Below are 14,857 nucleotides of genomic sequence, written 5' to 3' on the forward strand. Positions count from 1 at the left end.
ATGGACTTATATTATAATTTTTTAAACAATTGGGTCTGGAAAAAAGACTTTGGACTTATGTTATATTTTTTTAATAACCGGGTCTGGAAAAAAGACTGCACTTTTGTGCTAAATGAACGCATTACTACAGGGTTTTAGTTTTTAATTTTAAGTAACTGGGTCTGGAGAAAAGACTACGCTTGATTCTCAATTTACTCTTAGCGCATATATTCACAATACGCGCCGTATAAGTTAAAACAACAACAAGACATTAATTCCACAAGTTTTAATCACCTGGGTCTGGAGCAAAGACTAAGCTTGATTCTCATTTTTATTCCACTGGAATATCATTATCGTATCTTAGTTTGGACTTATATTATAATTTTCTAAATAACCGGGTCTGGAAAAAAAGACTTTGGAATTATATTATAATTTTTGAAATAACCTGGTCTGGAAAAAAAGACTTTGGACGTATTTCATATTTTTTTAACAACCGGGTCTGGAAAAAAGACTTTGGACTTATATTATAATTTTCAAATTAAACGGGTCTGGAAAAAAGACTTTGCACTTTTGTGCTATATCATGGACCTATTACAATAGGTCCATGGCTATATAAACGCATTACCATAGGATCTTAGTTTAGAACGGATTCGCCAAAAATCCCACCAAATTTATTACATTTGTGGGTAAAGTCATTATTACATTTGTGGGCGATCCAAAATTATTACATTTGTGGGTAAAGTGCATTATTACATTTGTGGGTGAAAGTATTACATTTGTGGGTAAAGTGTTATTACATTTGTGGGCGTTATTACATTTGTGGGTAAAGTGTTATTACATTTGTTGGCGTTATTACATTTGTGGGCGTTATTACATTAGTGGGTGCAACAGGGTGTAGCTTCTAAAATTGCATTCACTTTGAATGTTGCCTATTTGACGAATCGATGTTTCATTGAAAAGTCAGTTACTAAATACTTTATAAAATCTCCACGGATATAGCTATTCACAGCCTTCATTCTGCGATATATAAGAGCTTAGTTTTCGGGGGTAATAACTATGCATAATGTATTTTGTTCTTACCTTGTAGTCACTGTGACAGCAAGCCGACAACGCAGATACCTGTCCACGAGAACAAGAGTGTTGACGAAGAGGTCATCCAAATGCTGCAAACCAGCGTCACATGTCAAACTCTCAAACTCGATGACCTCTCGACCTTTGACATGGAATGGACTGTAAAGGTAATGCCGATCAAAATCATCTTTAATACATGCACAATATCTCAAATATGACACTGATTTAGATCGGAAAGACAAGTTAAAATAGATAATGATAATGTTGTATTAATTTTATTTTTACTTAAGATTTGAACCCTAAATGTAAACACAAAACATTGACACACACTTCAATCGATTAATACGAATTACCCTTTCTATATAGTTGGATTGAAGGACATTTTTTCATTCATTTGGCAGAGCCTGGAAACGCTCGTGGAGATTGGGCGGGGCAGCTACGGTCGCGTCCTTCTAGCACGTCATCGTTCCACAGGCGTCCCTCTTGCGGTCAAAGAACCGTCTTGGTCAGACGATTTTGCCTCGCCCGGTGAAATGGTTGAGGAACTCAAGGCAACAAGGACCAGAGCTACAAAGGAGGCACTGATCCAACAGTTGTTGTCAGGAAGTCCCTACTTTCCAAAGTTATGGGGTACGCTAGACCTCGGAAACGAACTCTGCCAGGCCGTCGAGTTCATCGGATGCAAGAAGACAGGCACTGGCTACCCTCTCCACGCACCACCACGTCTATCAGTCAGCAACGTTGTCAAGATCGCAGAGGATATCGTCAAGGGAATGAAGGAGTTCCATGATCACGGACTTCTCCATAATGACTTGAAGAATGATAACGTGCTGTTAGAAAAACGCGGCAAACGATACAACGCCGTCATCATCGATTTCGGCATGGCGAGCACAATGACGGCACCAGCAAAAATGGTTGGGGTCACCAAAGAACTGAAAATGGCATATGTGCACGGAGGGGAGGCGGACTACATAGCACCTGAGGTTGTCCTGGATGAACAGCCGACATCAGTTGCTTCAGACGTGTTTTCGATCGGCCGTATCTTTTCGGATATGGGAGAGATATTCGAAGGTAATTATCGAATCTTTATCACCATCTCATATATTGAATGGAAAACTCGCTGTTCACAAAATAATACATGTCTAAAAAAAAATCTGTTCATGAAATATTTAAACCGCAACCATTTTCTTGATTCTCCTTTTGATTTTCACCCATTCATTGAATATCATTTTGTTCAATGCATAATTATCTCCGTTTCCTTTGCTTCTCTTTATGTTTCTCCTAACTTCAGATCTCCACTCTCCCGTGGTTCGAACACTGACCAAGATAGGATCTAAGTGCATGGCAAATGATCCTGATCACCGCCCAAGCCTTGATACCATCCAAACTCAAATCGACAAACTCCAACGGCCAAGTAGATGGAGGCGTGTCAAGCGATGGTTCGCAAGAAAACTACATCTACGCAGAAAGTAGTCCCACTATAACTCATATTTTGGCACCATCTGATAATAAAATCACCATGAAAACATTCATTGTTCCTCATTGTTTTCTTTCGCTCACATTCTAGAAGAAAATGTTATCAAAGTTAAGATTTTCCATCTTCAAGATGTTTCTCTGGATAACCCTATCCACTTCATGAGATTTTATTCCATGTTGAGGTTTACTGGTATTATTTTCAACTAGAAAACAAAATGTGCTCCAAATAAATAATAAGAACAGCAGCAGATGTAATGATGGCGACGACGATTGTGAGGAAAAGGGGGAGTAAATCATAATATCAATGATATTAAGAATAATGACAAAATGATAAGGAGGATGTCTATTATTCTCACAAATATCACTCAAAACAATAGTAGAGATAGTGAGAAGAGGGAGAGAGATAAAAAGAGACATCGAGGGAAAGTGGGTGCACATTTTTGCGGAAGTCAGAGTAGAATAAAAGATAGAAAGAGAGAGGGAGGGGCTAGGGTTGTGGTGGCTATGTTTGAAGATACATAATAAAAACGTGACCTTGAGAGGGAGACATTTAAGTTTCAAAGCGGTATCGTTATGGTGTCACGCGCGTAAAACATTCCCCATAGACTTGTGTGTTAAAATGACACTTTTGAAAAATTCATAAAAAATAAACGTGAAATTAGAGGGCCGAATGTTTACTACCATTGGATAGGATATATATCTGACCAGAGAAGGGTATCGTAGCCGGCTCATTTTAAAAATAAATCGCCATTTATGAAGATAACTATGATGGGATCAAATTTATCGACTGTAACAGTAAAATAGCCCTAATTCGTCCGCCAGTCAAAAAAATAGTTCCAAAGTCATTTTATATCTTCCCGATTTGGGCAAGGGAAGTTCAGTAGTTACCATTTTTAGAATCAGTGTTAGATTTTCAATCATATTCATACACTTTTGTCAATCAGCAATATCTAATTGAAAAAAAATTCGAATGGGTTGGGTCGAATGAATATCTTTAGCCCTCCTGTTGTAATTAGGCTCATGGAACCTTTATATACCCTGCTCTGTCTGCTATCAGCGGTAGATTCCCAACACTCCCCTAATAATTTGTACCTTAAGCCTTAATAAAATTTTCATTACAAACCATCATTGCATTATTCAAGATAATCATGAATTGTTATTCCCTCTCCTTAAGTCTACCCACTCTGAGACCTATAATTATCCTTCACTGAATGTCTCAACATCGATATTCAAGCAGAAAGATCACTCCCTAGCAATTTCTCATCCGGCGCTGACAAGATTGATATCCAAATTCTCCTATGAAGCTTGTTTTGAAAAAATACTAGAATCACATTTTACTTCCTACATACAAAAAAATACTAACGAGCAAAATGTGTTTTAAAGGTTATTCAACAAAAACATATAAATCATCAGAAAGTTACAGAAACTAGAATCTTACCCCGCCCCCCCCCCCCATCACGTATTTTCATCTGTCGCTTGTCATTCTTTCTCCCTCTCCCTCAAACGTGAAATAGGCATAATTACAATGATCAAATGAAAAACACAGGAACATAACATCTGATTCGGACAAATAAAGCTCATAAAAGTGCAAGTAAGGAAAAACATGCGAATCGACACTCTTGTGTTTTCGAATCGCCAGAAAATTTTGGTTTTGTACGCTGATTCTCCGGCGCGCACAATATATTGGGAAATGTGCCGTTTGATACGCGCTCTCATTCGCTGAAAGTTTTGACCTAATATGACGACACAATGGTCAATAGGGTATGCAACACTGATTCTTCTACGCTCATGTTGGGTACGCGTTTTCATTGGCTGAAAGTTTTAAGCTAATGACGAAACAATGGTTGACAAGGGCGCACTTTGAATGGTATCTTTGAGTAACAAACAGTGACGTTCCTTGTCTCAGTTTTGATTTAGCTCTCGGAGTGCAACTATTGCTTCTTCCTCGCTTTCGAAACTTTTCTTCAATTGAATTACCCAATTCAATCGATTCGTTCTCAAGTAAATTGGCCATTTCTGACCAGGTAATCGAATTGCAACGGATCGCTCCTGAAAACTATCAAATCTTATTAGATTGAGTTAAATTAATTCTTTTTACACAATAGTTTAACACCTATTCAACATGTTTTAACAAGTTATTTGCAAGAAATCCAAAATATCTAGTCAATTTACACAAGACGTAAAGATTGACGGGAAATTAATTATATTGAGGGAGAAGGAGAGAGTGAAAGAAAGAAAAAAAAGTCAAGTGATTTTCTAGTCATGTTGCTTGAAATCGAATCTAAGAATACATATGTCGACTTACTGAACCTAACTTGTTTCAGAGCATCGCATGATTATGTCACAAATGATTTTACGTATCATTATCCAATAACTATCTCAGAAACTTTGAAAATGGCAGACATCAGTATGTCAGCTCAGAGAAAACGAAGAGCTCAACGCATGGCAAATCGGCCTCGACGACTAGCCCAAGGACCAGTGTCGGATCACGGTGATGAGATCCTTCAAGCCATTGAGTTAGTCAAAGCTAAGCAAGAAGCTGAAGCTTACCCTGGTGGTGATTTCCTTGAGGCGAAGGACCAGGAAACCCACACTCCTGAAAAATCGACCTCTATCTTAAGGTAGGACTTTTTTAGGGGGGGGGGGTGTAGCTTCTAAAATTGCATTCACTTTGAATGTTGCCTATTTGACGAATCGATGTTTCATTGAAATGTCAGTTACTAAATACTTTATAAAATCTCCACGGATATAGCTATTCACAGCCTTCATTCTGCGATATATAAGAGCTTAGTTTTCGGGGGTAATAACTATGCATAATGTATTTTGTTCTTACCTTGTAGCCACTGTGACAGCAAGCCGACAACGCAGATACCTGTCCACGAGAACAAGAGTGTTGACGAAGAGGTCATCCAAATGCTGCAAACCAGCGTCACATGTCAAACTCTCAAACTCGATGACCTCTCGACCTTTGACATGGAATGGACTGTAAAGGTAATGCCGATCAAAATCATCTTTAATACATGCACAATATCTCAAATATGACACTGATTTAGATCGGAAAGACAAGTTAAAATAGATAATGATAATGTTGTATTAATTTTATTTTTACTTAAGATTTGAACCCTAAATGTAAACACAAAACATTGACACACACTTCAATCGATTAATACGAATTACCCTTTCTATATAGTTGGATTGAAGGACATTTTTTCATTCATTTGGCAGAGCCTGGAAACGCTCGTGGAGATTGGGCGGGGCAGCTACGGTCGCGTCCTTCTAGCACGTCATCGTTCCACAGGCGTCCCTCTTGCGGTCAAAGAACCGTCTTGGTCAGACGATTTTGCCTCGCCCGGTGAAATGGTTGAGGAACTCAAGGCAACAAGGACCAGAGCTACAAAGGAGGCACTGATCCAACAGTTGTTGTCAGGAAGTCCCTACTTTCCAAAGTTATGGGGTACGCTAGACCTCGGAAACGAACTCTGCCAGGCCGTCGAGTTCATCGGATGCAAGAAGACAGGCACTGGCTACCCTCTCCACGCACCACCACGTCTATCAGTCAGCAACGTTGTCAAGATCGCAGAGGATATCGTCAAGGGAATGAAGGAGTTCCATGATCACGGACTTCTCCATAATGACTTGAAGAATGATAACGTGCTGTTAGAAAAACGCGGCAAACGATACAACGCCGTCATCATCGATTTCGGCATGGCGAGCACAATGACGGCACCAGCAAAAATGGTTGGGGTCACCAAAGAACTGAAAATGGCATATGTGCACGGAGGGGAGGCGGACTACATAGCACCTGAGGTTGTCCTGGATGAACAGCCGACATCAGTTGCTTCAGACGTGTTTTCGATCGGCCGTATCTTTTCGGATATGGGAGAGATATTCGAAGGTAATTATCGAATCTTTATCACCATCTCATATATTGAATGGAAAACTCGCTGTTCACAAAATAATACATGTCTAAAAAAAAATCTGTTCATGAAATATTTAAACCGCAACCATTTTCTTGATTCTCCTTTTGATTTTCACCCATTCATTGAATATCATTTTGTTCAATGCATAATTATCTCCGTTTCCTTTGCTTCTCTTTATGTTTCTCCTAACTTCAGATCTCCACTCTCCCGTGGTTCGAACACTGACCAAGATAGGATCTAAGTGCATGGCAAATGATCCTGATCACCGCCCAAGCCTTGATACCATCCAAACTCAAATCGACAAACTCCAACGGCCAAGTAGATGGAGGCGTGTCAAGCGATGGTTCGCAAGAAAACTACATCTACGCAGAAAGTAGTCCCACTATAACTCATATTTTGGCACCATCTGATAATAAAATCACCATGAAAACATTCATTGTTCCTCATTGTTTTCTTTCGCTCACATTCTAGAAGAAAATGTTATCAAAGTTAAGATTTTCCATCTTCAAGATGTTTCTCTGGATAACCCTATCCACTTCATGAGATTTTATTCCATGTTGAGGTTTACTGGTATTATTTTCAACTAGAAAACAAAATGTGCTCCAAATAAAAAATAAGAACAGCAGCAGATGTAATGATGGCGACGACGATTGTGAGGAAAAGGGGGAGTAAATCATAATATCAATGATATTAAGAATAATGACAAAATGATAAGGAGGATGTCTATTATTCTCACAAATATCACTCAAAACAATAGTAGAGATAGTGAGAAGAGGGAGAGAGATAAAAAGAGACATCGAGGGAAAGTGGGTGCACATTTTTGCGGAAGTCAGAGTAGAATAAAAGATAGAAAGAGAGAGGGAGGGGGGGGGAGGGGCTAGGGTTGTGGTGGCTATGTTTGAAGATACATAATAAAAACGTGACCTTGAGAGGGAGACATTTAAGTTTCAAAGCGGTATCGTTATGGTGTCACGCGCGTAAAACATTCCCCATAGACTTGTGTGTTAAAATGACACTTTTGAAAAATTCATAAAAAATAAACGTGAAATTAGAGGGCCGAATGTTTACTACCATTGGATAGGATATATATCTGACCAGAGAAGGGTATCGTAGCCGGCTCATTTTAAAAATAAATCGCCATTTATGAAGATAACTATGATGGGATCAAATTTATCGACTGTAACAGTAAAATAGCCCTAATTCGTCCGCCAGTCAAAAAAATAGTTCCAAAGTCATTTTATATCTTCCCGATTTGGGCAAGGGAAGTTCAGTTGTTACCATTTTTAGAATCAGTGTTAGATTTTCAATCATATTCATACACTTTTGTCAATCAGCAATATCTAATTGAAAAAAAATTCGAATGGGTTGGGTCGAATGAATATCTTTAGCCCTCCTGTTGTAATTAGGCTCATGGAACCTTTATATACCCTGCTCTGTCTGCTATCAGCGGTAGATTCCCAACACTCCCCTAATAATTTGTACCTTAAGCCTTAATAAAATTTTCATTACAAACCATCATTGCATTATTCAAGATAATCATGAATTGTTATTCCCTCTCCTTAAGTCTACCCACTCTGAGACCTATAATTATCCTTCACTGAATGTCTCAACATCGATATTCAAGCAGAAAGATCACTCCCTAGCAATTTCTCATCCGACGCTGACAAGATTGATATCCAAATTCTCCTATGAAGCTTGTTTTGAAAAAATACTAGAATCACATTTTACTTCCTACATACAAAAAAATACTAACGAGCAAAATGTGTTTTAAAGGTTATTCAACAAAAACATATAAATCATCAGAAAGTTACAGAAACTAGAATCTTACCCCGCCCCCCCCCCCCCATCACGTATTTTCATCTGTCGCTTGTCATTCTTTCTCCCTCTCCCTCAAACGTGAAATAGGCATAATTACAATGATCAAATGAAAAACACAGGAACATAACATCTGATTCGGACAAATAAAGCTCATAAAAGTGCAAGTAAGGAAAAACATGCGAATCGACACTCTTGTGTTTTCGAATCGCCAGAAAATTTTGGTTTTGTACGCTGATTCTCCGGCGCGCACAATATATTGGGAAATGTGCCGTTTGATACGCGCTCTCATTCGCTGAAAGTTTTGACCTAATATGACGACACAATGGTCAATAGGGTATGCAACACTGTTTAACACCTATTCAACATGTTTTAACAAGTTATTTGCAAGAAATCCAAAATATCTAGTCAATTTACACAAGACGTAAAGATTGACGGGAAATTAATTATATTGAGGGAGAAGGAGAGAGTGAAAGAAAGAAAAAAAAGTCAAGTGATTTTCTAGTCATGTTGCTTGAAATCGAATCTAAGAATACATATGTCGACTTACTGAACCTAACTTGTTTCAGAGCATCGCATGATTATGTCACAAATGATTTTACGTATCATTATCCAATAACTATCTCAGAAACTTTGAAAATGGCAGACATCAGTATGTCAGCTCAGAGAAAACGAAGAGCTCAACGCATGGCAAATCGGCCTCGACGACTAGCCCAAGGACCAGTGTCGGATCACGGTGATGAGATCCTTCAAGCCATTGAGTTAGTCAAAGCTAAGCAAGAAGCTGAAGCTTACCCTGGTGGTGATTTCCTTGAGGCGAAGGACCAGGAAACCCACACTCCTGAAAAATCGACCTCTATCTTAAGGTAGGACTTTTTTAGGGGGGGGGGTGTAGCTTCTAAAATTGCATTCACTTTGAATGTTGCCTATTTGACGAATCGATGTTTCATTGAAATGTCAGTTACTAAATACTTTATAAAATCTCCACGGATATAGCTATTCACAGCCTTCATTCTGCGATATATAAGAGCTTAGTTTTCGGGGGTAATAACTATGCATAATGTATTTTGTTCTTACCTTGTAGCCACTGTGACAGCAAGCCGACAACGCAGATACCTGTCCACGAGAACAAGAGTGTTGACGAAGAGGTCATCCAAATGCTGCAAACCAGCGTCACATGTCAAACTCTCAAACTCGATGACCTCTCGACCTTTGACATGGAATGGACTGTAAAGGTAATGCCGATCAAAATCATCTTTAATACATGCACAATATCTCAAATATGACACTGATTTAGATCGGAAAGACAAGTTAAAATAGATAATGATAATGTTGTATTAATTTTATTTTTACTTAAGATTTGAACCCTAAATGTAAACACAAAACATTGACACACACTTCAATCGATTAATACGAATTACCCTTTCTATATAGTTGGATTGAAGGACATTTTTTCATTCATTTGGCAGAGCCTGGAAACGCTCGTGGAGATTGGGCGGGGCAGCTACGGTCGCGTCCTTCTAGCACGTCATCGTTCCACAGGCGTCCCTCTTGCGGTCAAAGAACCGTCTTGGTCAGACGATTTTGCCTCGCCCGGTGAAATGGTTGAGGAACTCAAGGCAACAAGGACCAGAGCTACAAAGGAGGTACTGATCCAACAGTTGTTGTCAGGAAGTCCCTACTTTCCAAAGTTATGGGGTACGCTAGACCTCGGAAACGAACTCTGCCAGGCCGTCGAGTTCATCGGATGCAAGAAGACAGGCACTGGCTACCCTCTCCACGCACCACCACGTCTATCAGTCAGCAACGTTGTCAAGATCGCAGAGGATATCGTCAAGGGAATGAAGGAGTTCCATGATCACGGACTTCTCCATAATGACTTGAAGAATGATAACGTGCTGTTAGAAAAACGCGGCAAACGATACAACGCCGTCATCATCGATTTCGGCATGGCGAGCACAATGACGGCACCAGCAAAAATGGTTGGGGTCACCAAAGAACTGAAAATGGCATATGTGCACGGAGGGGAGGCGGACTACATAGCACCTGAGGTTGTCCTGGATGAACAGCCGACATCAGTTGCTTCAGACGTGTTTTCGATCGGCCGTATCTTTTCGGATATGGGAGAGATATTCGAAGGTAATTATCGAATCTTTATCACCATCTCATATATTGAATGGAAAACTCGCTGTTCACAAAATAATACATGTCTAAAAAAAAATCTGTTCATGAAATATTTAAACCGCAACCATTTTCTTGATTCTCCTTTTGATTTTCACCCATTCATTGAATATCATTTTGTTCAATGCATAATTATCTCCGTTTCCTTTGCTTCTCTTTATGTTTCTCCTAACTTCAGATCTCCACTCTCCCGTGGTTCGAACACTGACCAAGATAGGATCTAAGTGCATGGCAAATGATCCTGATCACCGCCCAAGCCTTGATACCATCCAAACTCAAATCGACAAACTCCAACGGCCAAGTAGATGGAGGCGTGTCAAGCGATGGTTCGCAAGAAAACTACATCTACGCAGAAAGTAGTCCCACTATAACTCATATTTTGGCACCATCTGATAATAAAATCACCATGAAAACATTCATTGTTCCTCATTGTTTTCTTTCGCTCACATTCTAGAAGAAAATGTTATCAAAGTTAAGATTTTCCATCTTCAAGATGTTTCTCTGGATAACCCTATCCACTTCATGAGATTTTATTCCATGTTGAGGTTTACTGGTATTATTTTCAACTAGAAAACAAAATGTGCTCCAAATAAATAATAAGAACAGCAGCAGATGTAATGATGGCGACGACGATTGTGAGGAAAAGGGGGAGTAAATCATAATATCAATGATATTAAGAATAATGACAAAATGATAAGGAGGATGTCTATTATTCTCACAAATATCACTCAAAACAATAGTAGAGATAGTGAGAAGAGGGAGAGAGATAAAAAGAGACATCGAGGGAAAGTGGGTGCACATTTTTGCGGAAGTCAGAGTAGAATAAAAGATAGAAAGAGAGAGGGAGGGGCTAGGGTTGTGGTGGCTATGTTTGAAGATACATAATAAAAACGTGACCTTGAGAGGGAGACATTTAAGTTTCAAAGCGGTATCGTTATGGTGTCACGCGCGTAAAACATTCCCCATAGACTTGTGTGTTAAAATGACACTTTTGAAAAATTCATAAAAAATAAACGTGAAATTAGAGGGCCGAATGTTTACTACCATTGGATAGGATATATATCTGACCAGAGAAGGGTATCGTAGCCGGCTCATTTTAAAAATAAATCGCCATTTATGAAGATAACTATGATGGGATCAAATTTATCGACTGTAACAGTAAAATAGCCCTAATTCGTCCGCCAGTCAAAAAAATAGTTCCAAAGTCATTTTATATCTTCCCGATTTGGGCAAGGGAAGTTCAGTAGTTACCATTTTTAGAATCAGTGTTAGATTTTCAATCATATTCATACACTTTTGTCAATCAGCAATATCTAATTGAAAAAAAATTCGAATGGGTTGGGTCGAATGAATATCTTTAGCCCTCCTGTTGTAATTAGGCTCATGGAACCTTTATATACCCTGCTCTGTCTGCTATCAGCGGTAGATTCCCAACACTCCCCTAATAATTTGTACCTTAAGCCTTAATAAAATTTTCATTACAAACCATCATTGCATTATTCAAGATAATCATGAATTGTTATTCCCTCTCCTTAAGTCTACCCACTCTGAGACCTATAATTATCCTTCACTGAATGTCTCAACATCGATATTCAAGCAGAAAGATCACTCCCTAGCAATTTCTCATCCGACGCTGACAAGATTGATATCCAAATTCTCCTATGAAGCTTGTTTTGAAAAAATACTAGAATCACATTTTACTTCCTACATACAAAAAAATACTAACGAGCAAAATGTGTTTTAAAGGTTATTCAACAAAAACATATAAATCATCAGAAAGTTACAGAAACTAGAATCTTACCCCGCCCCCCCCCCCATCACGTATTTTCATCTGTCGCTTGTCATTCTTTCTCCCTCTCCCTCAAACGTGAAATAGGCATAATTACAATGATCAAATGAAAAACACAGGAACATAACATCTGATTCGGACAAATAAAGCTCATAAAAGTGCAAGTAAGGAAAAACATGCGAATCGACACTCTTGTGTTTTCGAATCGCCAGAAAATTTTGGTTTTGTACGCTGATTCTCCGGCGCGCACAATATATTGGGAAATGTGCCGTTTGATACGCGCTCTCATTCGCTGAAAGTTTTGACCTAATATGACGACACAATGGTCAATAGGGTATGCAACACTGTTTAACACCTATTCAACATGTTTTAACAAGTTATTTGCAAGAAATCCAAAATATCTAGTCAATTTACACAAGACGTAAAGATTGACGGGAAATTAATTATATTGAGGGAGAAGGAGAGAGTGAAAGAAAGAAAAAAAAGTCAAGTGATTTTCTAGTCATGTTGCTTGAAATCGAATCTAAGAATACATATGTCGACTTACTGAACCTAACTTGTTTCAGAGCATCGCATGATTATGTCACAAATGATTTTACGTATCATTATCCAATAACTATCTCAGAAACTTTGAAAATGGCAGACATCAGTATGTCAGCTCAGAGAAAACGAAGAGCTCAACGCATGGCAAATCGGCCTCGACGACTAGCCCAAGGACCAGTGTCGGATCACGGTGATGAGATCCTTCAAGCCATTGAGTTAGTCAAAGCTAAGCAAGAAGCTGAAGCTTACCCTGGTGGTGATTTCCTTGAGGCGAAGGACCAGGAAACCCACACTCCTGAAAAATCGACCTCTATCTTAAGGTAGGACTTTTTTAGGGGGGGGGGTGTAGCTTCTAAAATTGCATTCACTTTGAATGTTGCCTATTTGACGAATCGATGTTTCATTGAAATGTCAGTTACTAAATACTTTATAAAATCTCCACGGATATAGCTATTCACAGCCTTCATTCTGCGATATATAAGAGCTTAGTTTTCGGGGGTAATAACTATGCATAATGTATTTTGTTCTTACCTTGTAGCCACTGTGACAGCAAGCCGACAACGCAGATACCTGTCCACGAGAACAAGAGTGTTGACGAAGAGGTCATCCAAATGCTGCAAACCAGCGTCACATGTCAAACTCTCAAACTCGATGACCTCTCGACCTTTGACATGGAATGGACTGTAAAGGTAATGCCGATCAAAATCATCTTTAATACATGCACAATATCTCAAATATGACACTGATTTAGATCGGAAAGACAAGTTAAAATAGATAATGATAATGTTGTATTAATTTTATTTTTACTTAAGATTTGAACCCTAAATGTAAACACAAAACATTGACACACACTTCAATCGATTAATACGAATTACCCTTTCTATATAGTTGGATTGAAGGACATTTTTTCATTCATTTGGCAGAGCCTGGAAACGCTCGTGGAGATTGGGCGGGGCAGCTACGGTCGCGTCCTTCTAGCACGTCATCGTTCCACAGGCGTCCCTCTTGCGGTCAAAGAACCGTCTTGGTCAGACGATTTTGCCTCGCCCGGTGAAATGGTTGAGGAACTCAAGGCAACAAGGACCAGAGCTACAAAGGAGGCACTGATCCAACAGTTGTTGTCAGGAAGTCCCTACTTTCCAAAGTTATGGGGTACGCTAGACCTCGGAAACGAACTCTGCCAGGCCGTCGAGTTCATCGGATGCAAGAAGACAGGCACTGGCTACCCTCTCCACGCACCACCACGTCTATCAGTCAGCAACGTTGTCAAGATCGCAGAGGATATCGTCAAGGGAATGAAGGAGTTCCATGATCACGGACTTCTCCATAATGACTTGAAGAATGATAACGTGCTGTTAGAAAAACGCGGCAAACGATACAACGCCGTCATCATCGATTTCGGCATGGCGAGCACAATGACGGCACCAGCAAAAATGGTTGGGGTCACCAAAGAACTGAAAATGGCATATGTGCACGGAGGGGAGGCGGACTACATAGCACCTGAGGTTGTCCTGGATGAACAGCCGACATCAGTTGCTTCAGACGTGTTTTCGATCGGCCGTATCTTTTCGGATATGGGAGAGATATTCGAAGGTAATTATCGAATCTTTATCACCATCTCATATATTGAATGGAAAACTCGCTGTTCACAAAATAATACATGTCTAAAAAAAAATCTGTTCATGAAATATTTAAACCGCAACCATTTTCTTGATTCTCCTTTTGATTTTCACCCATTCATTGAATATCATTTTGTTCAATGCATAATTATCTCCGTTTCCTTTGCTTCTCTTTATGTTTCTCCTAACTTCAGATCTCCACTCTCCCGTGGTTCGAACACTGACCAAGATAGGATCTAAGTGCATGGCAAATGATCCTGATCACCGCCCAAGCCTTGATACCATCCAAACTCAAATCGACAAACTCCAACGGCCAAGTAGATGGAGGCGTGTCAAGCGATGGTTCGCAAGAAAACTACATCTACGCAGAAAGTAGTCCCACTATAACTCATATTTTGGCACCATCTGATAATAAAATCACCATGAAAACATTCATTGTTCCTCATTGTTTTCTTTCGCTCACA

General features: G+C 39.4%; 1 protein-coding gene across 1 annotated transcript in view; it reads right to left on the reverse strand.

Moving 5' to 3' along the window:
• The window catches only part of LOC135154646 (uncharacterized), a 43,898-nt gene that overhangs the window by 700 nt on the left and 28,341 nt on the right, over window positions 1–14,857 (reverse strand). The window contains exons 9-12 of the mRNA XM_064101462.1: window positions 13,306–13,455; window positions 9,339–9,488; window positions 5,360–5,509; window positions 1,060–1,209 (exon numbers count right to left, since the gene is read on the reverse strand). Coding sequence (XP_063957532.1) covers window positions 1,060–1,209; window positions 5,360–5,509; window positions 9,339–9,488; window positions 13,306–13,455 — 600 coding nt within the window. The remainder of the gene's footprint in view (window positions 1–1,059; window positions 1,210–5,359; window positions 5,510–9,338; window positions 9,489–13,305; window positions 13,456–14,857) is intronic.

The sequence above is a fragment of the Lytechinus pictus genome, chromosome 7 (assembly GCF_037042905.1).
Source record: "Lytechinus pictus isolate F3 Inbred chromosome 7, Lp3.0, whole genome shotgun sequence".
In the NCBI taxonomy this organism is placed as follows: domain Eukaryota; kingdom Metazoa; phylum Echinodermata; class Echinoidea; order Temnopleuroida; family Toxopneustidae; genus Lytechinus; species Lytechinus pictus.